The sequence below is a fragment of the Gasterosteus aculeatus genome, chromosome Y, assembly GCF_964276395.1.
Source record: "Gasterosteus aculeatus chromosome Y, fGasAcu3.hap1.1, whole genome shotgun sequence".
NCBI lineage: Eukaryota > Metazoa > Chordata > Actinopteri > Perciformes > Gasterosteidae > Gasterosteus > Gasterosteus aculeatus.
Genome location: NC_135709.1, coordinates 4,575,237 through 4,603,085, shown reverse-complemented (window position 1 = coordinate 4,603,085; position 27,849 = coordinate 4,575,237). Strand labels below are relative to the sequence as shown.

General features: G+C 44.4%; 1 protein-coding gene across 1 annotated transcript in view; it reads left to right on the top strand.

Moving 5' to 3' along the window:
* The window catches only part of LOC120812625 (synaptotagmin-7-like), a 56,536-nt gene extending 29,035 nt beyond the window's left edge, over positions 1-27,501 (top strand). The window contains exons 4-9 of the mRNA XM_040168759.2: positions 19,695-19,797; positions 23,888-24,155; positions 24,988-25,157; positions 25,437-25,551; positions 25,920-26,119; positions 26,887-27,501. Coding sequence (XP_040024693.1) covers positions 19,695-19,797; positions 23,888-24,155; positions 24,988-25,157; positions 25,437-25,551; positions 25,920-26,119; positions 26,887-26,991 — 961 coding nt within the window. The 3' untranslated portion in view covers positions 26,992-27,501. The remainder of the gene's footprint in view (positions 1-19,694; positions 19,798-23,887; positions 24,156-24,987; positions 25,158-25,436; positions 25,552-25,919; positions 26,120-26,886) is intronic.
* Positions 27,502-27,849: the final 348 nt, after the last annotated feature.

Here is a 27,849-nt window from a genome sequence, read left to right as displayed (position 1 = left end):
GGGAGGGGGACTGGGGCCGGTTGGTGGAGCTGTGGGGGATGGGTTCAGGACATTGTCTTTCGAATCTGCAGTAGAACTCAATCAGCTCGTCTGCCAGTCGGAGGTCATTCATGGAGTGGGGGGTTTTTGGCTTGTAGTTAGTGAGGTGTTTGAGGCCTCTCCAAACCGAAGCAGAGTCACTTGCTGAGAACTGTTGTTGGAGTTTCTCAGAGTACAGTCGTTTAGCGTCTCTCACCGCCTTGCTAAACTTGTATTTTGACTCTGTGTACAAGTCTTTTACCCACTCCTGAGCTGTCCTCACAGAAGCCGATGTAGGAAGTTACAGCCTCTGTGAACTCATCCAGACTGTCAGTAGCAGTCCTGAAACCATCCCAGTCTGTGCAGTCAAAGCACGCCCGAAGATCCTCCAGCGCCTCACTGGTCCACTTCTTGAATTCCCTCACCACAGGTTTGCAGAGCTTTAGTTTCTGCCTGTATGCAGGAATCAGATGGACCATGACGTGGTCAGAGTGTCCCAGTGCAGCTCGAGGGACGCCGTGATAAGCCCTGCTTACTGTGGTGTAACAGTGATCCAGCGTGTTCTCCTCTCTGGTGGGGCATTTAATAAACTGTCTGTATTTAGGAAGTTCATGGGTGAGATTACCTTTCTTAAAGTCCCCAAGGACAATAACTAAAGAGTCCGGGTTGGTCCGCTCCACAACCGTATCTGGTCGGCAAGTGTCCGCTGTGCCTCGTGCACGTTGCCGCCGGCGGCATGTAAACACCGACCAGGATGAATGAAGCGAACTCACGGGGGGAATAAAAGGGTTTGCAGTTGATGAAGAAAGTTTCCAGATCAGGAGAACAGTGTTTTAGGATCACTGTTACGTCGTTGTACCAGCTGTTGTTGAAGCAGAAGCAGATTCCTCCACCCTTTGTCTTGCCGGAGAGCTCCGTGTCGCGGTCCGCTCGGAGCAGCTGGAAGCCCGCCAGCTGGAGCGCGGAGTCCGGTATCGATCCGCAGAGCCACGTCTCCGTGAAGCACAAGACGGAGGATGTAGAGAAGTCTCTGTCTCTCCTCACCAGCAGCTGAGTTTCGTCCAGTTTGTTGCACAGTGAGCGCACGTTGGAGAGAAAGATGCCTGGCAGCGGAGAGCGAGAACCACGCTTGCGGAGTCTCACCAGCGAGCCGGCCCGTTTTCCTCTCCTACGGCGTCTCACCGCGTGACGAAAGGTGAGCGCACCTTTGACTAGAATGTCCAGTAATTCCACGGAAGAAAGCAGGAAAGTTGGAAGTAACTCCGGTGGAGTTGTTCCACGGATGTTCAAGAGCTCATCTCTGGTGAAAGAGCTCCGGGAATCGCAGCAGGAAACATAATTAACAACAAAAACAACAAAAAAACAAAGCGCACCGAAGCACCGAGGCGGCCTTCAACGACGCCATCTTGGATCAAGCTTTTACTTTTACTGTCAGTGAAGTTTATTCACTAACATGATTAATATCGCCAAATTCCTTTGTTACGTCCGGCTGCTCTGTTTGTGTTTTCTCCTCCCCATGTCTTTGTTCCGGTCTGTTCTTCACAGGTGTGGTGAGTTGCTGCTGACGATGCGGGCGTGGCCAGCTGTTTCTCCAACCAATCCAGCGCAGCTTTGCTCTATAAAATGTTTAGTTTGTGAGAACTTGGAAGAAGGTTGTGTTGGAAGAGAGATTGAGAGAGAGATTGAGAGACACTTTGATATATATATGGTTTATGTTGTTCGTTAAAACTGTGGTCGGGGTGGAGGCGTAACACCTGTAAATGTGTTGTGATTTATCTTCCTGTTATTTATGTGTCCCTACCTTTTAATAAATAGCAAAGAGATTCACCTTGTGCTCAATAAATGAGGCCCACGTCTTGTGTTGACAGCTTCTGTTCCACGCTGTTGTCGTGATTGATGACTTATCCACATGTCAGGTCAGTTGGTCAGAATTTAATGTGAAAGGTGACCTTCAAAGAGACGGGATGCATGTGTAGCAACCCCGTTCTTACACACAAGGCGACAGCGTCTGCTGTACCTCGTATTTCGAGTCTCCTGGAGAAGGAGCACTATGCATATTAATGAAATGCAGTCATGTCACCAGAGGGCTCTACTGTGCTTTATTTTTGATAATCTCTACTTTCAGAGTAGATGTGACATTTTAAACATCAAACCAGCTTTGAGTGGGAATCTCACCTGGCAAGTTCTCTTAAAGCACGAACACTGTTTCATTTCCGTAAATTTTAAAAGGTTTCCTTTCTACTGTGTGGGGCGGGTATTTTACTACTTCCTGTCTAGTGTTATTAATGCTAAAGTGGGCATCAGATGGCATGCAAATCTTGAGTAGAATTGGTGTTGTAATACAAATGCACTTGTATTTAACAGAATATCCCCATGACTGACTTCCCAAATTAGATGATTATTTGCTCACTTCAGTTCTAGCCGTCCTCCAGTTGCTCCAAGTTGCGACTATCGAATTGCCTTGAATAGTATTTCCACATCCCAGACCCCAAATGCCTAAAGAATGAGAGAATGAGTAGTAGTAATAACTAGCGTGCACATGCTGTTGCCACTAGTGAATGCTGGCAGCGGTAGTACTGGAGGAGTGACTGGTTTGACGTCCTCCACAGGCACCTCATAAATTCTCCTCTTCCTCCCTCCTCTCCTCCTTCCCTCTCTTTTGCCACACTGGACTCCACACCGACCTTTTCCTCCTCCTGCCTCTTACTTGCCTGGAAAACTAGACCTGCCTCCTCACACACTCTACTGATCTGTCTCCCCTCCTCAGCCATGTGGTTACTCAATCTATTTTACTGTGTGTGTGGTTTTGTCGGTTTTTCTCACGCTCTTTGGTCTTTTTCTCCTTTGCCTGTCGTTATTCTCTTTCTCCTATACCTTCTGTCGACTATGGGACCTCAACACACTTTCTCTCTCTCACAGTTGGGCAGTGTCAGGGGGTCGGAAGGGGGCAGCAACTGAGCATGGGGATGATGGGGGGGGTCCTTATCGCAGTGACAGCGTGAAGAGTCCAGTGCGGAGGATTGAGACCCAGCAAGTGAGTTCAGAACCGGGTAGAAAAAGCATTTCACTATGCAGCAGAATTGAAAGAATTTTAAAATGCAAATGTTTGTCTTACAAGTTTTTACCTGCAACAGCAGTCAGAGAATGAATCGGTTCGAGGGGAGCGGGTCGGAAAAGTGTGGGCATGTGGGGAATGTGAACTCTCGTCAGCACCAGAAGAAAAACAGTAGTTTCCCGACCTGTATCATCCTGACTCAAACCTTCCACTGACCCAGTCAGCTGCACAATAATATGCAAGGGAATCAATCTGCAGGAGGATTTGATTCATTCATGTGAGCAACTGCACTGCCTGCAAGTGTGCTTTCAAAAATACAGAATTAGTCTATTTTTCCCACTCTGACTGAGATAATGCCTCACACTTTCCCAACCCACCCTTTTAATTCAGATCTTGGCTGGAATGAGAGCTAACGTTGGCCGCTGACTGCATCCACCAGCCTTGACGTATGACACAAGTTAAGGTCTATATTAAGCCGCTTGGAAATGAGGCAGTTCATTTTCAGTTCCCCATAATTGTTTTGCTCCTCCCTTTGGCACCTCGTGCCTGTGATGCTTCCTTCACAGCACATTTACGCTCGTCACTACCTCGCTCCTCATTCCCTCCTCTTCTCATCTTTCTTTTTGCCCCCTGTCTATAACTGGATTTTATTTTCAGGCTGCTATAAGTGTCTCTTTTGTTTGTGTGTCGCAACCCATTTCTTTGTCTCTCCTCTCATCGTTCCCATCGCACTCCCCATCTTTCTGTTGCTGTGTAAAGAGACTCCTTTTGTACATCTGTTTCTGCTGTTTTGCCCACATACTATTTCATTTATGGAGACTAAAAGCCTTGTGAAGAATTATTTCAGATGAAGTAGTGCAGAGTAAAATTACACCTAATTGATAATAGCTGTGAATAGCTTTCTCATGACCTAATTCTTGTAGTTTGGGTTACACAGTGATCTGAGAAAGAGGAAGATATATTAGGTGAGTAAAATAAAATACCAAAAGAATGATACAGGATACTGTCAAGCCCACAGAAGAATAAAAAAGAGAATTATGTTTAAGTAAGTGTTGACAATAACAGTAGTAAGGTAGACACCAGCTAAATAAACAGCCTTCCTTTTTGGATGAACTTTCCTGTACCTGTCCCGGCGTCAACCTAACTTCCTCCCCTTTGTCTCCCCACTGCCCCGTGCCACCTTGTCTCATCTATGATGATTCTTTCCCTCTCTTCTACGTCTCCTCTCCTGACCACACCTCTCCCGACCAAAGCATCCCGTGTTTCCCCGGTTCCTCCCTTACATCTACTTCTTCTTCCTCCTCCGTGCCCTCTGACTCCATCAATCCTCCTGCTCGCCTTGTCCTGTGTCGGCCGTAGCCTTCTTCGCGCTCTCTTTCCTCACTGCTCCTCTGCCCTCCCAGCGTTGGGGATGGCAGTCCTTTCGTACACGTCCACTCTGGAGCACATCCCCACCCGGCCACGGACGCTGCTGCGCCAGCAGAGTCTTCAGCAGCCTCTCATCCACCCACCAGTCCCTGTTCTCGTCCATCCCCCCACCCCATCCCAAATTGTGGGACAATTACCCACAGCACCTGGACAGCCCGGGGAGGGCGGGGGTGCTGGGAGAGGAGAGGGAGGTGGCGGCAGCGGTGAGGGTGGCCTCACAGGTACGAGTGGCGGTACGAGTGGCGGTACGAGTGGCGGTACGAGTGGCGGTACGAGTGGCGGTACGAGGGGCGGTACGAGTGGCGGTACGAGTGGCGGTACGAGTGGCAGTACGAGTGGCGGTACGAGTGGCGGTACGAGTGCCGGTACGAGTGCCGGTACGAGTGGCGGTACGAGTGCCGGTCTCAGGGGCGTACGGGGCGTCCCGTCAGGAGCAGGGGCCTCCCGCCACAGGGGAGGATGTGGAGCACGGCGCTTTCTTGCCAATCCCGGCAGCTAGGATTACATGATGAACCAGATGCAAAGTCGTGGTCTGGACGTCAAGTCCTTCCTGTGAGTTCCTTCAACCCTTCTTTTCATGTGTGGAGCCTTTGTGGTGTCTCCTGTTTAGACTCATCTATGTTACAGCACAGCTTACTACAGCTTCATTTTGAGCATTGGTTTACTTTAAGGTAATGCTTTGTATGTCTTAAACTCAAATCGTTATAGTTGTGATTATTAACAATGTATCTTTGAGTAATAACTAATCTGCTTTTACCTTTGTGTTGTGTGCCTCTTCTTTCTTCTGTCTATTTTCAGTTTGCATCTGAAATCCAGGGAAGGATATTACTACTGTCTTTTATAATCAGGAATCAGGAAACATTTATTTCCAAAATATGTGAAACATACAAGGAATTTGTCTTGGCGGTTGGTGCGTGACAGTGTAGACAGTGTAACAATAGACAACAAGACAGCAGTGCACAAGTTATAAAATAAAATAAAATGAAATGCTAATGCAATGGGTTAGTAGAATAAGGCTATGGGTTAGTATAAAATAAGAGAATAAAGTTAAAGTTAAAAATTTAAAATATTTAAAAAGTTCAAAAATATTAAACATAAAGTGCACTATTGAACAAGTGACAAAGTGACGAGTGACGACAAAGTGACGAGTGAAAAATTACAGTTAAAGTGACATGTGCAGTATGAAGGAGATTGGCCGGTGGAATGTCATAGTCAGTCAGTGGGGAACCGGCTCTGTTGATGGGCTTGACTGCCGATGGGAAGAAACTGTTCGTGTGGCGGGAGGTCTTAGTCTTGATCATACTAATATTCTTAAAATGCTTGTACTTGAAGGGAAATGGCAACATAGGTATTCATTCACCATTAACCAATAACCCCTACTTACAGTAACAATACAACCGCCATGCTATTGGATATATTATTTTGAAAACGGTGACATACACCGAGCATGAAAGGCAGAATTCGGCAGGTGCTCTGAGGCTTCTTTTATGCCACATTGTCATGCAGCGATTGGCTGTGATCCAGACCCAGCTGAAACTTATTAGGACCAATCACTGCATACTGCCACACTGGCAGTGTATCATTCCCTGTGGTGTTAGTTCTGACTTCACTGATGTCTGACCACGATTTAATCAATCGTGCTAGTGGCATATTGCTCATTTTAAACGGGGCTGACAAAGTTGCGCTTCCATTCGTTTCACAGCCCTTGTATCATAAGGTGTTTGCATTCCCATCAAACGCATGTGCTCATCTGTCATTGCAATACTTACATCACTCGATTCATCTAAATAGATCATCTGACCTACTTATGTCAACCTCTGAAGTTACTGTGAATTGTTCATGTGGCTCTCAAACGTCATCATTATCAATGCAACATAAAAGGGAAATCTCTCCACTGAATATCAAAGAGCTGCTCTGCACAACCGATATACGGTGGCCTACATTGGTTTAAAAACAACAAGGGCTGGAAATATTTAACAGCTTTAGTTAATGCATGATGTAGACATTGATTTGAAATTAAGTTTCTGCTGAGGCCAATCGACCTTTTGTCTCCTTTTCGACGGTGGAGTGGTCAGCGCAGCCGATTATAGGTTAAATTCCCCTTACCGGACCTGAACTAGTCACCGTGCATCTCTACTACAAGGCGATCAGACATCCAGGCGACCTGAAATCTACTCTAAGTATCTTTTCTTTAAACCTTCTTTTTGTTTAAACCTTCTTCTTTCTTTAAGTCTTCCCAATTTGTTGCTGATTCTAGTGTTTAAAGTTCACTTGATTGGTGGTTTGCTCTAGCTCTTTCCGTTTTTTAGTTCCAATTGTTGTTAGAGACTCTGCTATTAAGTTAACTGCTAGCATGCCCTCCTAACTTTGGTAGGTTTGACCCGATCTAGGTCTGTTTTGCCTTGTCAGCGCAGCCGTAGGCGACTTCCCCTAACGAGGGAGTATTTAACTAGAGGGTGAGTGAAGCGTTAGCTTCAGCGTTTGCATAGCCTCACAGCATGACGATGAGCAGGACAAAGACAATGGAGTCTTTCGTGGAGTCTTCGGGGCGGCTGAATGTTGCGCCTTCTTCTGCTATTTTTAATAATGTGTTTGACCCCCCCTGTACCTGTTCAAATCTCTTCTCGCAGATACTACAGGCCTCAGGCTAGATCTGCTCTCTATCGCAACCTCTTCTCTCTCACCTATCCCACCCGCTCCACACATGTCCAGCACCTCGTCACAGGAGGCCTCTGAAACTGCCAGTCAGCTACTCGCAAGGCAGACTTCATCTCCAGCTTTGCTGTCCAGCAGTCGCTTGACTTCCTCGCTCTCACCGAGACCTGGATCACACCTGAGAACACATCCACCCCACCCGCTCTCTCCTCCGCCTTCTCCTTCAGCCACACACCCAGGCCTACTGGTAGTGGTAGTGGCACAGGTCTACTCATTTCACCCAAATGGAGCTTTTCTCTCTACCCTCTTCCATCATCCACCCCACTGTCTTTTAAATTCCATGCTGTAACAGTTGCTCACCCGGTACAATGAAATATCGTTGTCCTTTACCGTCCGCCAGGCTCCTCGGGTCATTTCTTGGAAGAACTGGACATTCTCCTGTCCAATTTCCCTGAAAATGGCCCTCCGCTCATCCTCCTGGGTGACTTCAAATCCAGACAGAGGAGTCATCTGACCTCTTATACCTACTTTCTTCTTTCGCTCTGTAACTCAGTCCCTCTCCTCCTACTCACAGACGGCAATCACCTTGACTACATCTTCACTAGAAACTGCTCTACCACTAACCTCTCTGTAACTCCACTTCATGTGTGTGACCACTTCTTCATGTCTTAATCTCTCCCACTCTCTGTAACTAATGACCCCATTAACTGATTCTGTACCTGTTGGTTGCAACATTCGCTCCCTCTCTCCCTCCTCTCTGGCCTCCTCTGTTCTATCAGCTCTCCCTTCAACTGACTCCTTCTTACTCTTGCATCCGAAGGCTGCTGCAGAGACTCTCCTCTCAACTCTTTCCTCCTCTCTAGACTCTCTCTGCCCTCTTACGACACGACGGACTGGCAAATCCCTTCCGGCTCCGTGGCTGTCTCAACCGGTGCCATGAGAGCCGCCATGCGAGCATCGGAAAGGAGGTGGCGTAAATATCAAAAAGCTGCTACCGTTTCAATCTCTTCTCTCTTTATCTGCTTCTATCTCTGCTGCCAAAAGCTTTTTCTACCAATCCTGAATTGAATCTTCATTTTCTAACCCAAAAAAACTCTTTTCTATCTTCTCCAACCTCCTCGAACCCCTAGTCTTCCTCTCTGCCCCCCATCCCCTCTTCTTCCGGGAGACTTTGTCAACTACTTTACCAAGATAATAGCTGACATACGCTGCTCTTTCTCAAACCCACCTCCTGCTACTTGCGTCCCACTGACTTCACCTCTATCGCCCTCGCTTTCCTCTTTCACCCCTCTGTCCCCTAAACAAATTCTTACCCTAGTAACCTCTGCCCGTCCGACCACCTGCCCTCTTGACCCGAGTCCATCACATCTTCTACAATCTATCGCTACCCACCTTCTTCCTTTCCTCAACTGTCTCATCAACAATGCTCTGTTATCTGGCTGTTTTCCCAATTCTCTGAAGGAGGCAAGAGTGGACACCGTCAACCACCAGATCCTTATTTCCTCCCTTCAGGAACTTGGTGTCTCAGGCTCTGCTCTCTCCCTTCTCTCGTCCTACCTCGACGGCCGCACCTACCGGGTAACCTGGTGAGGATCTGTGTTGGAACCATGTCCTCTTACTACTGGAGTTCCTCAGGGTTCTGTCCTGGGTCCCGTCCTCTTCTCCCTCTACACCAACTCTCTTAGTGCTGTCATTCGCTCGCATGGCTTCTCCTACCACAGCTATGCCGATGACACCTACTAATTCTCTCCTTCCCTCCCTCAGACACCCAGGTGGCGGCACGGATCTCTGCCTGTCTGACTGACATCTCTCAGTGGATGTTCGCCCACCATCTGAAAATCAATCCCGACAAGACTGAACTACTTGTCTTTCCGGGAAAAGATTCTCCGACCCAGGACTTGACGGTTAACTTTGGCAACTCCGTGTTAACGCCCACTTTGACTGCTAGGAACCTCAGTGTGACGCTCGACAGCCAACTCTCCCTGAATCCCAACATTACTGTGACAACACAATCCTGTAGATACACGCTCTACAACATCAAGGGAATACGTCCTCTTCTCACTTAAAAGGCAGCGCAGGTACTGATTCAGACTCTTGTCATCTCCCGCCTGGACTACAGCAACTCCCTCCTGGCAGGTCTCCCCGCTACCGCCAATCGACCTCTGCAGCTCATCCAGAATGCAGCAGCTCGACTGGTCTTTAACCCTACACCCAGGACATGGTCAAACCCTGCATCCCGACCCGCACTCTCCGCTCAAACTTCTTGTCCCTCCCTCACTGAGATTAAAACACTCGACTAGATCACAACTCTTTGCTGTTGTTAAGGGTTCGGAAAGCCCTCGAGGGAGGCCTCACTCCTTTGTTCTCCTCCCCACCAGAAACGAAGAATCAAGAGTCAGCTTGCTTAAATTCAAAAATCCAAAAAGTATTTAATATATAAACAACATTATAAGGAATACAATTACAAAGTGAAACACAAAACGAACAGTAAAATATTTCGCTAAATAGAGAATTCTCTGAGCAAGTCTAAAGCGACTTATCAAAGCGGCTGCAGGAAAATTCTAACAGTCCTTTCCCCGCTTGGGTCATTTGAAAACTCTTGAGGTGTGTCTTCTTGGGTGCATTTGAATGTTATTGGCTTCTCCTTCAAACGTGTCTCCTTCTGAATTGTCCGCTTCACGTCGAGGTGTGAAGCTGCTGCTGTAACCTGAAACCTCTCTGTCCTATCTGTCCTTCACATTCCAATACATTCAATCTACATACAGTTGGCTTTATGCCGCAATGAGTGAATATAACAAAGCATGCATAGTTTGAGTCTTCATCTTATAACTAGTACACCTTAATAACAACACATCATAAATGATCACACTTCATCATAAGATCTAATACAGTTCATGTGGTCCAATTCTCAAGACATTTGCCTCAATCGGCTGTCTTACATTCAGTTGCTCATCTACTAACTGACAGGAGAAAAAACTCCCAAAAAATCCTCCTTGGGGATAAAATTGGGAGAAATCCATAAAGGACGTCAACTAGCATCCGTTCACATCTTCCGCCGCAAACTAAAGACACACCTCTTCAGACTCTAACTCGACTAAAAGACCAACAAATTGTAGCACTTAAACCCATGTACTTGTACTTGTAACGCCACTTATCTATAGCAAATTGTAAATTGGCTTTTTTGAGGAAATTGCACTTTCTCGTTCCTTGCTCTTCTGAGTTTGTATCCCTATGGTTGAATACACTTATTGTAAGTCGCTTTAGATAAAAGCGTCAGCTAAATAAAGTAATGTAATGTAAAAGGTATGGCTTCGTATATAAAATATAATGCCTAGTTACATGTTTTTGAATGTTTAGGTGATAGGTGGTTATCAACCTAATTAAAGTAATTAAATCTGTTCCTTGAGCGGCTACAACAGTATAATGCTGCCAACAAACTGATGCATCAGTGATATTTCTTAAAAATTATTACTTCTATTATACTATGATAATTAATGATTTTCACATTATCTATAAATTGAGATGAAGTTTGAAGAGTTTTCTGAGGTTCTATCATTAGTAAGTAAGTAAGTAAAAATAAGTGCTCCTTCTCTGCTCACTACAGTCAGCAAAATAATCTTGTTAACGAAAACATCATGTATGTAAATTACTGAAGACACAAATAACAAAAGAAGGGCGTTTCGTTTACCCTTCAGTCGTTTGTTAACGCTTCATTGTTGCATAGCCAAAGTCGCCACTGCTCACGTGAAGGCACTGAAGTGCACAATATTCATTATGTACCTGCGCTGATCTTGTGTGTGATCGCTGGATAAGTGTTCTGCATAGCAATTTTATTGAGTGATGCAGAAGCTGTCTGACAGCTTGAACTCCACCAGAAATGTTGGCGCTGATCGAGACTTTGAGAGTAAGGTGACACGGTTTCAGTGGGGAGAGAGGCAGTGAAGGTTGCACAGAAAGAGCAGAAGGAATCTTCAGGGATGGTGTGTTGCTCAGATTCTGTTTCCACGCATGCTGATATGTTTATAGGCATCCATAGTGTGTGGATCCTGGGGAGCTTAATTAAGCGTCAGTAATGACTAATGACTAAATAAATGCTTTTGCAATTCAGCGGACCTAGTGTGGGCTGTAGGTTCTTCTCCAGTCTTGATATAAAGGGAACCCGCAATGCCTGGAAACCATACATGTAGATCTCCTTCTGAGCCGCTACAGAATGGCCCAATGAGGATGGAGGTTTAGGACAGGGGAGGCGGGCTACATCCTCACGTGACATTAACATTCAATCCTCTTCTTGAGGTATTTCAATTATTCATCCATTCACGTTACAGAATTTTTGTAGAAGCCAGTGTCTTTTTTCCTGCTTTAGATTGGATCTTGGATAAATATAGATGCATGCTCTCCATCATAAAGATGTGCTGCACTCAGGGATGCACTTTTAGCGGCGGTTAAATGCAGAGTGGGCTGTTTTAATGTTGCTTTTCTACTTCATGATTTAAGTAGATTCCTTACATTGATGTGAAAGGCAAGTGTGGTTAATGGTGGTTATTACCTTTAACCTAATTTAATACAAATGCATGTTTATGTAACGTCATGATTGCATTAGTCTGAGGAGGAGTTTTGTCTTTTTTTGTGTTGGAGGACGTCTGTAGGCTAACATAAGAGTAGGTCATTCTGAGGTCCCACACTTGTACAAGGAACATATTATTACGGTAGTAATTTCGGGCCATGCAGTTACAATGCTTGCAGATATTATAATGTTTTTGTAGATAAACATGTAAATCGATTAAGCCATGCTCTGCTAGCCTACTCCTCCTGTGACAAGGGCTATAGAAGCCTGGCTAATCAGCCAAGTCTTCGGGGGCTCTGCGTCCCTGAGGCTTCAACTCCCTGTGGCCACCGCGCTCATACAAACAGCACCGGGGGAATAATCAGATGCATTCAGTCACGTGCAAAAAGCAGGGGTTGGTAGAGAGCACTGTTAAGGTTTCGGAAGCTCTCGAGGGAGGACTCAATCCTTTGTTCTCGTCCCGGCCGGAAACGAGGACACGAATGAGTCAATTCGTTTAAATTCAAAAATCAAAAGTTATTTAATAACTGAACAACGTAATAGGGATTACAATTACAAAGTGAAATTCTAAGCGAACAGTGGAATATTTCGCGAAATAGAGAATCCTCTGAGCAAGTCTGAAGTGACTTATCAACGCGGCTGCAGGAGAAGTTCTAACAGTCTTTTCCCCGCCATGGTCCTTTGAAACCTCTTGAGGTGTGTCTTCTTTGGTGCATTTGAATGTCATTGGCCTCTTCTCCAAAGGGTCACCTCCTCCATTGTCCCCTTCACGTCGAGGTGTGAAGCTGCAGCTGTAACCTGAAACCTCTCTGTCCTAGCTGTCCCTCAAATTCCAATGCACTCAATGTAGATACTGTGGCTTTATGCCCCAATGAGTGAACCCAACAAAGCATACATCGTTTAAGTTTTCATCTTATAACTAGTACACTTTAATTACAACAACCCATCACTAATGATCACCGTTCATCACACTTCATCATAAGATCTAAAACAGTTCATGTGGTTCAATTCTCAAGACATTTGCCTCAGTCGGCTGCCTTGAAATAAGTTGTTCATTTTATTACCTGACAGGAGAAAAAACTCCCAAAAAACCCTTTTTGGGGATAAAATTGGGAGAAATCCATAAAGAACGGCAATTGGCATCCGTCCCCAGGTTTTAACATCACATTGTGACAGAATGTTAATGTGTACAGTGTTTATATGATTTAAATGACTATGAATTGTGTTTGATTGAAATTGCATTCACTTCATCTAACATGTTAATGTAATAACTAATATCTAACATCACACAAACTATAATTCTAACACTAAACATTATTACACGTACTATAATTTCCTGACTAGGGGTGCACTTCTGGCTTAAATCCCTAACAGCACCAAGGCTAAAGAAAAGAAGTCACTAAGATTCGGTTAGTGCAGTCACACATCCATCCATCCAACGACGATGAGGGAATATTTTTTCATCGTTCAAATCCATCGTCCCGAGGAGACCATGCGTTATGCAGGGCTGGTACAGATGCAAATGTCATACATACAGATCAGATGAGAGATCAGAGGGATGACTATTTTAACCTTGGACTTTTGTTTCCTGCCTCAGAACAGGGGGCATACTTGCAGCCGCCTCCAACTCAGAGGCAATCTTTGAATCTAATTAGGATTCAAAACATCTAGTAGACACTTGAGACTTTGAAAAAACATTCATGTTGCTGAAATTCCGAATAATGAAAGTCAAAAGGGCAAATCGCCAGCCACTGACTAGAGTTATGACTAGGACCTTTTAAAATACAGCCTCTAATAAAAGAAAAATACGTGCTGAAGCAGATCAACTTTTGGCAGCCGCTGAATTGTCTCGTGGTTTTAAATTTCCATTTTAAAGAAGCGAAGACACAGAAGGTGAGCATCTAACGCTTCCCGTGTCCCTTCTTCCTGGAGGGGGATTTCAGGAAATGATGCTGTTTTAGACTCAATTCCAGTTCAAACATGCAGGAAGTAATTAGGTAACAGTGAACACATCCATATTTATATATCGCAGCACAATCTTCGGTTTCAGCCTGAGAGGTGAGGCAACAGGAATGACTCCTGAGTGGATGCACGTGTGGATGCACATGTGTTTCCTGATGAGTTATGTAAGCAGCGCCATGCTTCACTGCTGTGGTTCTGACTGTATGATCATGGAAAGTATGCTTTGGCCTCTAAACAGCGATAGATCTTGTGGGGGCGTCTGTGAAATTGAGCACATGGGCTTTGAAAAATACAACACTCCATGGTCTCAGGCGAGCGTGTTCGTTTGACTGTGACATGTTTGCAGATGGTTGGGGAAAAAAAGAAAGAAAAGAGGGCTGGGTTGGGCTTTCTTTCTCGCGTCTCTCTCCAGCCTAGAAGTGGAGTCTTTTCCCCCCTCCCTCTCTCTTCGAGCTAGTGGCCCTCGGTCAAGTAACAACACAGGATAGTATCACAGGATGGTCAAACCCAAAGTTGCCCCGCCTGCCTCCATATGTCTGTTCATGTGTTCGTCTGCGAGGTTCTCACCTGTACCTGTCATATATCCAATACCCAATCTTCTATGTTCTCCCCGTGTTTGCCTGTTTGCTGCACCCCTTTAAACACACCCTTCGCCGCCGTCCACTCCCAACAACCTCTTGTCACGTACACCCCAAACCCCTCAAATTTATGGTCGCTCTTTTTAGTGCCGTTGCTATGCCAACAGCCCAATTTCTATGCCTTAGCTGTGGGAGAATCTGATATAAACTCGAATCCACTCTGCCTCCCTCTGAATACTGTAGACAACTGCAGTATTGGTACCAAGATGAACAGTTGTAGTTTTACCATCTGCCCCTATTACTATTGCTTTTGTGGAAATGAAATAAACTGAAACCAATCTTTATTCCATTGATGATGTACCGTTTGCTCCGGAGGAAGTTTATTATTTTGCAGCAAATCTGCTGAGGAGGTCCACCTCAGGCGTTGTAGAGCAGGGCTGGTAGAAAGGCCATTTCCCTCGATGCGCCAGCTTTACCTGACAATGCACTGAACACCCTGAATGAAGCATGAAGAGAATGAATAATTGAAGACGTTCACTTCCCCATTCTTAGTTGCAGGATGGAGGAGGAGGGAGGTGTCTTGCTTTACTTCAAACCCAAAGACCCTGCCCACCCCCCCGTCTCGCTCGGGATCCTTTGCTGGCTGAAGTGATTGTCCGTTTTGCTCGTTCCGTTTGCTTGCTTTTTCTGTTTGTCTATTTGTTCGAATATATTTCCCCCGGTTCTGTCCTTATCTTCAGCAAAAATGTACACATTATTACATTCAACATCCGTTCTCTTCCAGATTTACAGTTCAGAAAGTTCCAACAAAAAAAAAACATTGTCTCAGTGTTTGCTCGCCAAGATTCAAGATTCAACGATTTTATTGTCATTTACACACGCCCTGTGTATTGAAATTCTTGTGCTTGCCTTTCCGGAAAGCCGACCAATATTTACATAAATGACACCAACAGACTTAACAAACTTGTTAAGAAGGCCGGCTCCATCATTGGCTGCAAACAGGACAGCTTGGAGGGGAGGTCACTGAAGAAACTGTTATCCATATTGCATAATCCTGACCACCCCCTCCACCACCTGCTACAGGGACAGCGGAGCACGTTCTCCAACAGACTCCTTCAGCTCCGCTGTCACAAGGACCGATACAGGAGATCATTCCTGCCCAGTGCAATAACACTTTACAATAAATCATCCCTGGCTAAATAATGACAATAATAACCCTGTACTGCTGTGATGTTGCTGCTCTTCCTCTTCTCCTTTTACAAATTATTATTGTTGTCTCTTTTGGAAGGTTATTCTTTTGTTTCAGTTTTAGTTTTAGTTTATTTTATTTAATTTAATAATTTAATATTTCTATCTTATTATATTGTATATAATGTGTATCTTTTTATTCTATTTTCTTCCCTGTACATGCTGCTGTGATACCAAAATTTCCCTCTTGAGGGATCAATAAAGTATCTATCTATCTATCTAAATGTACATGAAATAAAAAATAAAAATAAGGTACGGATAAGGCAGAAATGAGGTAAAGAGGAATAGTGCAAAACTGAGCAGGTTGTAAAAGAAAAAACTTAAATGAAATGAAATGAAATGAGTGCAATATAAATTAACAGTACAGTAACAGTAAATGAATCCTAACAAGCTAAAGTGCAGACCTGTGAGTTAGGTTATAGAGTCCTCTCAGCTGTTGATGGCTCTAATGGCAGTGGGGTAAAAAGAGTTTTTTAGTCTGGTGGTCCTGCATTTGGCACTTCTGTACCTCCTGCCTGAGGGTAGAAGCTTGAACGGTCCATGTTGGGGGTGGGTGGGGTCTTTGAGAATGGAGGCAGTTCTCCTGTGAACCCTGCGGTGGTAGATGCTCTGCAGAGAGGGCAGCGGGGTCTTGATGATCTTTTCTGCTGTCCTCACCACTCTCTGCAGGGGTTTGCGGTCCATTGTGGATGTGCTGCCGAACCACACGGTGATGCAGCTGGTCAATATGCTCTCGATGATGCAGCTGTAGAAGTTGCTGAGGATTTTGGGAGACATCCCTAAACTGGATGAAAAGTGGTTGATGAGGTCTCCTCTCCTTCCTCAAGTCCTGTTTCCAATCCTGACAGACTGAGGCCTGCCAGTCAGAAAGTCAAACAGCCAGTCACAGACGGTGGGGTGCAGACCGAGTGTGGAGAGTTTATGGATGAGTTTGTGGGGGAAGACCGTGTTGAAAGCGGAGCTGTAGTCGACAAAGAGCATCCTAATGTAGGAGTCCTTGTTTTCTAGGTGAGAGAGGGAGTAGTGGAGGGCAGCAGCTGTGGCGTCTGAGGTGGACCTGTTGCGCCTGTAGGCGAACTGCTGGGGATTCAGGGTGTCCGGTATGCTGCTCTGAATGTGGGACAGTATCACTCTCTCAAAGCACTTCATTATGATTGGAGTGAGTGCTGCTAGCCTGTAGTCATTCAGGCAGGTGGGTGGGCTCTTTTGGGGCAGGGGAATGATGGTTGTGGTCTTGAAGCAGGTGGGGACGGTGCTCATGCTGAGGGAAAGGTTGAAGAACATCTGTCAGCTCATTTGCTGTTTGTGGCGCTGATAGAGCTGGTGGTGGTCCTGTAGTCGGTGATGTGCTGTAGGCTTTGCCACATCTGCCTGGGGTCAGCAGTGGAGTAGAAGCCATCCAGCTTCTCTCTGTACTGCCTCTTTGTCACTGTGACGGCTTTTCTCAGTCGGTACTTAGCAGCTTTGTACTCAGTCTCAATGCCTGATCTGAATGCAGCAGAGCGAGCACGCATCATCTGATGTACCTGACTGTTAATCCAGGGCTTCTGGTTGGGGAACTTCCTGACCTGTATGGTGGGCACAATGTTGTCTACACAAGTGTAGATGTACCCGGTGTTAGGGATTTAAGCCAGAAGTGCACCCCTAGTGGTGGAAGTTATAATACGTGTAATGATGTTTAGTGTTAGAATTGTAGTTTGTGTGTTATTAGATATTAGTTATTACATTAACATGTTAGATGAAGTGAATGCAATTTGAATCAAACACAATGTATAGTCATTTAAATCATATAAACACTGTACACATTAACATTCTGTCACAATGTGATGTTAAAACCTGGGGACGGATGCTAATTGCCGTCCTTTATGGATTTCTCCCAATTTTATCCCCAAAGAGTTTTTTTTGGGAGTTTTTTCTCCTGTCAGGTGGTAAATGAGCAACTTAATGTAAGGCAGCCGACTGAGGCAAATGTCTTGAGAATTGGACCACACGAACTGTCTTAGATCTTATGATGTGTTATGTTATCTTATGAAGTGTGAAGAACAGTGATCATTAATGATGTGTTGTAATTAAGGTGTACTAGTTATAAGATGAAGACAAACTTGCATGCATGCTTTGTTATATTCACTCATTGAGGCATAAAGAGCTTTCCGAACACCGGTCACATACTCTGCGTAGTCCTGTACGGGATGTGGCTGTGTTGGTAATATTTGGGAAATACAGTCCGTAAATTACACTGGTTGAAGTCTTCAGCGGCGATAAGGACGGCATTGGGGTGAGCCGTTTCTACCGCGCTGATGACGTCATGGAGTTTGCTGAGCGCAGCTGTTGCGTCGGCTCGCAGGTGGATGTAAACAGATAGACAGACAGACTTTCTGTGGGCTCCTTGTTTCCTGCCTGTCGGAGGCATTGCCCTCACTCTTTGAGTGACAACTCCTTGCATATGTTCTATATGTACTTGTAGCCAATGCCAGTTTGTGCTTTGGCACTTGTGTCTCAGGTCCACTTTTAGAGTGTTGCTTAAAGGTGGAAAATCTGTTAGTTGTAACTTAATGGGTAGTTCTTACGTTATTTCCTCTTCTGTGACACTCTGAATGTGCATTTTCTTTTGTTATTACTGTTTGTCCCTTTTTGTGTTTTCAATGATTTCGACATTGTATATCTACGACTTTTTTCTATTTCATACTGAATCACATTTATTGTTTATTTTGAGCTCTCCATGAAGAACAATTGTTCTTGCTCTTCTTTTCCTGGTGATAATTGGATTTATTGTCTTTTCTTTTCTTCTGTGGGCTCTTTTTCTCCCTTTAACACGTCCGTCTCTATGTCTCCTGTTAGAGATATTATATATGCATCGCTCTTTATTTTTGTCTCTTATTCTTTGATCTATCAGACTGACCAAACTAAGCCTCTCTTATCTTTCCACGCTTTCCTAACTTCATTCCCTATCTTTTCTTGCAGCTCTGTTTTTCTCTCTGCTGGTGTTCATAATCTTTAGTTAGTAACCTCACTGGTCATGATATTAATGCTTTGTGTCCCTTTCTGTCCAGTGTGTGTGTCTTTAACTTCTGCATCCTCTTTCACTGCTCATTTCGTTTCTCTTTCTCTGTGTGTCTGTTGTTGTTGTTTTTCTTCCGTGTTTACTGTTTGTTTACTGCCCAACGGCGTTTCAGTGTGTTGCCTCTCCATGTGCCTTCATATAGGTCATATATGGAGTGATGTGTGTCCAATTTGTCAAATTACATTGGCCAGGACTTCTCTCTCTTTACTATATTTCTTTATATATACTATACTATATCTCATAATATTTATTCTGTTTTCATTTTTGTTATTTGTCCAATTTCTCCAAGTCCTTCACTTTGTGATTCTTCTTGTTTTCATGATGTATGAAGATTTTCCTCCGAGAATACTTGTCCCACTTTAACGTACTGCTTTCAACAATCATCCTGCGAGGGAACTAAACTTAACATCTATTAACATTTGACCCTAAGTACCACCTCTGCCGTGGGAGATCTCTGTTCTCTCTTTTGTGCTTTTATTTATATTTTGTGTTGATGATGCATATTCTAAATAACTGAGAGATTTTGACACACACAGACAAAGACACACAAATAGGCGTACAGACTTTACAAAACTTTTCCACATCTGTCCTGTTAAACGTCTGGCCTCTATGTTGCTATACATGTCTATTGTATTTATAGTGACGTCATGTTGCCCTACATATCATTATACATGTGTGTCCGGTTAATGTCTGTAGAGTAAATAAGATTAATCATGATCTCCTTGGGGATTTGGAGATAACCGATTGGTTTCTATCAATTTTACATTTCTGAAAATGTGTTTGTTTCCTTGGTGGAGGTACCTTTCTTGAGTTTCATCAAACACGATTCACTCCATCAAATGCCCTCAGTCCTAGCATCTGCCGCCAATCTCTGGAACTCTTGGCATATCTTATTTGGCTTTGCTCATGATAGCTAGATAGAGCAAAATTAACTTTGAAGGGACATCTTTCCAAAGCCAACTTGGACTCAATGGGTCGTTTCAGATAGGCGGTCTTCAAGCGCCAAACAGATGGAGGTTGGGCTCTCTGTGTGCTCAGACATTCTCTCATTCTGGAGACGAGTTAGCTCTTTAGCACGTGTCCTCGCCAATTCCCCCCCGGGTCAACTTGTGTTTCTGCTTACAGGGGCAACAAGCCAGCCAACAGTCCCAAGGGCCAACCCCCGGATGCTGACGGCAAATCCTCCGTAACTGACGTGGCCAACTCCCTCACTGGAGACATGGTGATGGTGAGAACTGCTCTCCCACCACACACATAAAAATTATTATAATACAATATTATGATAGCATGACTCAAGTCCATTGTTAACTGCTGAGTCCAAATAGGATTTTCTAAAACCACAGATCGTAGAAAATGTATAAGTCAAAGTAAATTAAAGCTGCGAGCAGCGTTGGACGGGTACTCGCACCTCCACACGTCGGAGCACAGGCCGGACGGCTAGATACGCAGCCAAGAACTCCTGCGGCCGTCGGACAAAGCATCCAAGAGTCAGTTGTCGTTAACCGCGTGGAGCGACGCGAAATGTCATAGATCACCAAACCTTCTCTTAAATCTCATTCAGCAGCCTTATAATCAATTTCAGATGGTATTTGAAAAGGAAACGAACAATAGCTACATGATACTTCCACTTCAGGTTCATAGTACACATCCCCAAGATGTCATCCAGGGATAAGCAGGACATTCTGATGTACTATTCCAAAATTAAAGCCTCTCAAAATACCACACATGAGCCAAATTCCTTCAGTATCCTTAATGACACTACTTTTGGTCAAATTCAGGTTGGAAATAAAGGGAAACTACCAATAGTTACATAATCATTTCACTTCAGACTGATAGTACACATCCCCAATGTGTCACCTATTGATAAGCCTCTCAAAATACCATACATGAGCCAACTTCCTTCAGTATCGTTTACTTTTTGAATATGACAAAGGCCTCAAAAAGGGAAAATTCCTTAGAGAAAAGAATAAGAATAAAAATAATAATTCCTTGAAATATCATCCAGTGCAACGCAGTGGTTCTTTAATGTGTATTTAATATGTTTGAGAGGACAACGGTGCTCTACGACATGGAGGGCTACATTAGACTGAGCGACATTGACAATCACAGTATCTGTTTCTGGCTTTTTGGAAAATTTGTTGTTGAATTTTTCCAGAATTATTCACGTACTGAAATGTAGGAGAACTCACAATGGATGGATTAAAAATGAATTAAAGCAATAGAGGCCAAAATATCTAGGTGTTGTCTTCAATTTTAGAAAGCTCCATCCAAAACCACAAATGTATTGTGAATGTATAAATAAACTGACCAGGAGACAACAATTCCATGTTAAAGTCAACTAGCCGTAAGGATTAGGTACAAAACGTGTTGCTGAATCATCCTTCATGCTAGAAGAGGTTTTAAAGCCACAGGTCATGGTAATAAGAGTTACACAATATGAGAGGAAAAATCACAGCTCCTGAAGCGGCAATCAAGCAAGAAGAGCCATCCTAGGTGACTGTTTTATGAATTATGATATTTCACCGTCGCTCTGCTTGACAGTTCTAAAACCCTTATACATGTAATTTTGCTGACGCTTTTATCCAAAGCGACTTACAATAAGTGCATTCAACCATAGGGATACAAACTCAGAAGAGCAAGAAACAAAAAAGCGCAATTTCAGTAAATAAGCCACTTTACAATTTGTTATAGATAAGTGGCATTATAAGTACAATTTAAGTGCTACAATGTGTTAGTCTTTTATTGAAGTCTGAGGTGCTTCTTTAGTTTGCGACTGAAGATGTGAAGGCTCTCTGCGACATCATCAGAGAGGTCGTTCCACCATTTAGGAGCAAGGACATCAAAGAGTCGTGATCTTGTTGAGTGTTTTGCTCTCAGTGTGCGAGGGACAAGCAATTTGGCGGATGCAGAGCGGAGAGTCGGGTCGGGATGTAGGGTTTGACCATGTCCTGGATGTAAGCTGGATCCCATCCATCCATCTAATTTCGGAATGTAAAGGACCAGTCAAGGTGCTGCATTTTGGATGAGCTGGAGAGGTCGATTGGCGGTAGCGGGGAGACCTGCCAGGAGGGAGTTGCAGTAGTCCAGGCGGGAGATGACAAGAGCCTGTATCAGTACCTGAGCTGCCTTCTGAGTGAGAAGCGGACGTATTCTCCTGATGTTGTAGAGCGTGTATCTACAGGATCGTGTTGTTGCAGTGATGTTGGGAGTCAGGGAGAGTTGGCTGTCGAGCGTCACGCCGAGGTTCCTAGCAGTCAAAGTGGGCGTTAACACAGAGTTGCCCAAGTTAACCGTCAAGTCCTGGGTCGGAGAATCTTTTCCCAGAAAGACAAGTAGTTCTGTCTTGTCGGGATGCGAGAGGCGGCTCTAGCAGTTTGGAGTCTTTCTGAGACAGCAAGGAGAGCAGTCTCTGTGGAATGGCCTGCCTTGATGCATGACTGGTGGGGATCAAGAAGGTTGTTAGGGTAGAGATTACATTACATTACATGTCATTTAGCGGACGCTTTATCCAAAGCGACTTACAATAAGTGCATTCAACCATAGGGTAAAAACTCAGAAGAACAAGAAACAAGAAAGTGCAATTTCCTCAAATAAGCCAATTTACAATTTGCTATAGATGAGTGACGTTACAAGTACTACAAGTGCTACAATTTGTTAGTCTTTAGTCGAGGTAGAGTCTGAAGAGGTGTGTCTTTATTTTCCGGCGTAAGATGTGAAGGCTCTCTGCGGTCCTGGTGTCTTCAGAGAGCTCATTCCACCATTTCGGCGCAAAGAGTCGTGGTCTAGTCGAGTGTTTAGGGTTACTAGGGTAAGAATTTGGTTAGGAGAGGGGAAGAGAAAAGAAGAGAAAAGTGAGGGCGATGCAGATAAAGTCAGTGGGACGCAAGAAGTAGGAGGTGGGTTTGAGAAAGGAGCGTATGTCAGCTATTTTCTTGGTAAAGTAGTTTACAAAGTCACCTGGAAGAAGGGTGGAGGCGGGAGGAGGGCTAGGGGTTTTTTGGGGTTAGAAAATAAAGATTCAATTATGGATTGGTAGAAAGAGCTTTTGGCAGGAGAGATAGAAGCAGAAAAAGAGGAGAGGAGAGATTGAAATTCAAGCAGGTCATCAGGTCGTTTATATTTACGCCATCTCCTTTCCGATGCTCGAATGGTGGCTCTCATGGCACCGGTTGAGACAGTTCCACGGAGCCAGAGGGGATTTGCCAGTCTATTGTGTTGTAAGAGGGCAGAGAGAGTTTAGAGAGGAGGCAAGAGTTGAGAGGAGAGTCTCTGCAGCAGCGTTCGGATGCAAGAGTAGAAAGGAGAGCTGATAGAAGAGAGGATGCTAGGGAGGAGGGAGAGAGGGAGCGAATGTTGCGACGAACAGGTACAGGATCAGTTAATGGGGTCGTTAGTTACAGAGAGTGGGAGAGATTAAGAGATGAAGAAGTGGTCACACACATGAAGTGGAGTTACAGAGAGGTTAGTGGTAGAGCAGTTTCTAGTGAAGATGTAGTCAAGGTGATTGCCGGCTTTGTCAGTAGGAGGAGAGGGACTGAGTGACAGAGCGAAAGAACAAAGTAGGTGTAAGAGGTCAGATGACTTCACTGTCTGGATGTTGAAGCCTATTGACTAAAGCGGAGTAAGTGAGTCTTTTCCACTTTGAAATTTAAGCTGTAACCCAATGCTGTGAAATCAACAATTCCAGGTAATGCTCCGAGGAAACCACCCGACTGTTTTTTTTACAAATAATAATGGGCACATTTGCACAACATGGTCTCATGAAGTCCTCAGATTCTTCATTTAAATAAATGCTCTTCCTGTAGAGAGGGAAAACAATAAAGAAGAGCCACATAAGGTGGTGTAACAGGGAGAAAAGAAGTGAAGCGTAGCTTTAAGAGTAGAATGCTAACCCAGAGCTGTGTTTCAGTTCTCGCCATGCCCTCAATGCAAAGCTCTCTCTCTATCTCTCCCTCTCTCTCTCCCACTCTTTCTGCTCGTATCTCACTCTCTCTCTGACTCTCTGTCCGCTGCCTTCTATCAGATCGTGGTCTTTTTGTGCACAGCAGTGATAAAGCAGAAGGAGAATGGGTGGTCTAAAGCGCCACTATCATTAATCTGAGCCTCTTAAGAAGAGAAATCAAACTCTCTCAATCTTTTTAATGTCAGACTTCTCTAAAATCTCCCCCATCACAGGTTCTCTGTGTCACGGCCTGTGTGTGCATGCTTGTGTCAGAGATAGTTGTGTAGCCCTCGGACTGACCTATTCATGTGAAGGAGCGCTGCTGCTAATGTTGCATGAATTTGTATTTATTCGACTGCATTTGTGGCCCCTGCAGCTGTCCCCCGGTTCGGAGTATGATGACGGTGAAGGGCCCGTCAGTGAGAAGCTGGGCCGGATCCAGTTCAGCATAGGCTACAGCTTCCAGAACACAACCCTCACCGTCAAACTTCTCAGGGGCCAGGAGCTCCCGGCCAAGGACTTCTCCGGCACCTCCGATCCCTTCGTCAAAATCTACCTGCTGCCTGACAAAAAAAACAAGCTGGAGACCAAGATCAAGAGGAAGAACCTCAACCCCCACTGGAACGAAACCTTCCTGTTTGAGGGTCTGTGTTGTGAAATTTGTTAATGTTTGTACTATTTTTCATTTCCATCCTTTCAAGCCCCTTAAAAGCTTACATATATCACCACAACATTTCCTTTTCACAGCTAAATATCACCAGATTAATGTAGTAACAGCCGAACACTGAAAAACTGTGAAATAACCAAAATAGTTCAAACTTCTGTGTTTATATAAGAACACGATAATTATGGTGCTGCATGTGGTGAGACGTTGCCATTATGAAGGCTTCCTGTGGCTGTAAATCCATATATGGATATATAGATCCATACCAATCCATATGAGATGATGTCGTTTTTCTGTACGCAAAATAAAAAGCTCGCCAATTTACACAAATCTCTCATTTAGAGAAATCAAGGTGTAAAAAAGTACGGCCACACAAGCTGTTAAGCAGGATTATACTTTTGCGTTATATTTATATTTCTTAAATATGAGTGGTATTGATTAAGAACAGAAGTGTGCTGTCACAGCCTCACATGGTTAACTTTGTAACATTCTCTCTTTAATTGTTAATGGCAACGGCAAAGGTTGTGTCATGACCAAGAAAGAACATTATGTGAAATTGCCAAAACGATGTTTGAAAGGTTCCAAAATAGGAAAACAGCCAGTGCTCTTGAGAAATTAATGAGATCCATCTCTGTGAGTGTAATCATCCTCCTCAGCCAGAGAGAGGGAGCATCTGTTCCTGCTGTTTTTTTAAACATACTTTGGCCTTTGACAAATTCCTCCCGGGTTAACACAGGGCAGATTTTCCTGACCTACTGTCAAGAATAAGTTTTTCATCCTCCATAACTTCCCTCTTATTGTCTCTGTTTTAGGCTTCCCTTACGAGAAGGTGAGAGAGCGCACTCTATACCTACAGGTGTTGGACTACGACCGCTTCAGCAGGAATGACCCCATTGGAGAGGTGTCAATCCCCCTTAACAAGGTGGAACTGGGCCAAATAAAGACCTTCTGGAAGGAGCTCAAGCCCTGCAGTGATGGCAGTGTAAGAGAAAGGAGGGATGGCCAAATCCAGTTATTTCAGTCAAACTTTACAGATCTATTAGTGCAATGCCATTTGTTCAGTGCTCTCAGCATGTGAGCCAAGGTACTCGGCTGTGTCCGCCTGGTCACTGGACCGTCTGTGGCACATGGGGTTAGAGCAGAGATGTAAGATACGAGGAACTAGAGACTAAACTGGTGTTTGATTTTCCCTGATGAAATCCGATATTAGTCTGGGAAATTCACACATCGTCATGTGCATGTGTTTTTGTTTGTTCCTCAGGGGAGACGAGGAGACCTGCTGTTGTCTCTCTGCTACAATCCCACAGCCAACATCATCACAGTGAACATCATCAAAGCGCGAAATCTCAAAGCCATGGATATTGGGGGCACCTCAGGTATGTTTGTTTAGCCTTTTTCCCCCTTCTAACCCTTGTTCACCCGTCTGAAGCCATTCTCCTGACGTCAGAAGCTTCATCTCTGTGTTCAAACATTTGGATCAGTGTATGCTTGTGTCACAGCATATGATAATGCACCAGAATTGGTAGTAGAAATGCCATTTCCATAAATACCTCCTCATTTGTATGTTTCCAAGCTCATGGGATAAGTTGACCTTGAGCTCAAACTCGGGATCTGCTTCCCTGCTGCCTTCCCTGACTTTAACAATTAAGAGGGTAATTGCTAACCTGACTCTGAAATACACCTTCTGTGAGCATCTTCTCCCTCGCTCTCACGCAAACCGCTGTTTTCTGCGGACTTATTGCAGATCCATACGTGAAAGTGTGGCTGATGCACAAGGACAAGCGCGTAGAGAAAAAGAAGACGATGACAATGAAGCGCTGTCTCAACCCCATTTTCAACGAGTCCTTCCCCTTTGAAGTGGCCGCCCATGTGCTGAGGGAGACCACCATCATCATCACTGTCATGGACAAGGACAGGCTTAGCCGCAACGACGTCATCGGCAAGGTAACACACAGTAGGGATTCCCCATGTGAACATTGCCACCACAGTGAAGAAAATTGATACATTAATATTTAACTTAAGTAAACGCACATATTTTTCAACTCAGGTTAACAAACAAATATATTCAGATTCAAACTTGTAAACAACCAATAGACAACATTTGTTAAGTAGCCAACTTTCTGTGTTCATCATGTGGAATGCTCAGCACTTACATTTTAAAGCATGGCCTATTTTTAGAAATTGCATCTATTAGCAGTGAGACGTAGATCAGAAGATAAATTCCACGCTCACGTTTGGCAACTGGACGTAAAGCTCCAGCCAGCAGAGGGATAGCAGCTAAGCATGTAGACTGAGAGCAGTAGGATACAGTTAGCCGGGCTCTGCTTCTGTCTCTGTCCATTTCCAGGCAACCAGCGGAAACCCTGGGCGTTACAGCATAGCAGAAATGGGCTTCATTGACTAAGGCTTCAAGAGCAAATTGTATTTTAAAATCCATAAGTGATGCAGCCTGAGACCTGAGACCACTTTTCTTCCTTCATGTCATTACAACTTCCAACTCACCGATGTTCTTCGCCGCTTACAGTGCTCTAACCTACGTGCTAAATATCGGCCAAACACCGGGGCTTATTCCAGAAAGATGTTGTCATGTCTGAATGAAGGCCGCTTATGACCCATCTGAATGACAAAAAAAAACCACAGCAATGTTACATACTATTTAAAATGCTTACAGATTATTTAGTGTTCATTGTTCTTCCCTTCCCGTCTCTCAGATCTACCTATCGTGGAAGAGTGGACCAGCGGAGGTAAAGCACTGGAAAGACATGCTCGCTCGGCCGCGTACTAACGTCGCCCAGTGGCACGCTCTGAAGGCCTGAGCGCACCGCCCGGGTTCCGCTGAGACCCCTTCCCCGTCTTCTGCTCCTCCCCCCTCTCCTCCTTCCACTCCCGTCCTTATGCACAAGACTGACTTGCTGCCAGGCTGGGAAACATGGGTACAATTAGCCATCTGCTCTATTAAACCTTTAAACTTTTTTTTTTTTTAAGATCTTCACTTCGACCCCTCTCACATCTCACTGTGCCAATAGTCCCCCTATTTCCGACTGTCTGTATGCCTGTCTGCACTTTGCCTGTGGTGCCCCGATATTCAGTTTCTTTATTGACCCTTCAGGTTCCAAACTGCTCTGCAGCTCCTCGATCCGTCTAAGGTGCCGGTCCCGTAGAATCACAGAGATGTCACAATCTATTCTCAAATAATCCTCATTCTCATATAATTGTATGACTATTCCAGATTTTCAAAACTATACAGTATGTACAATATGTAGAGAGGTAAATAGATTGGCAGAACAGTATACATACAGTATATATACAGTATCATATCTCTCTAAGTCTCTCTCTTCATTTGTCTCTTTGTCATCTGTCTCAAGTTTACACTATATCCTCTCCCTTTTTCAGCCCCCCCTCCTTTGACTCAAAAGTGGTTTAATGATCAGCTGAAGTTGTGAACAACAATCAATACGCAGTTTGTGATGTAATCAGCTGAATTCTAGATGGAAACTCTCTATTCATCTTTATGCTTTTATTTATACCCCCTTAATGTTCTCTCTCTCTAACCCTCTGGCATAATATAAATGTATCCAACCCTTTTCTAGACCCCCTCCCCCACACACCCTTGTTGTCTCCGTGCTGTGGGTCCTGTGCTGTAGCAAAACAACAAAAAGAAAAACATTTTTAAA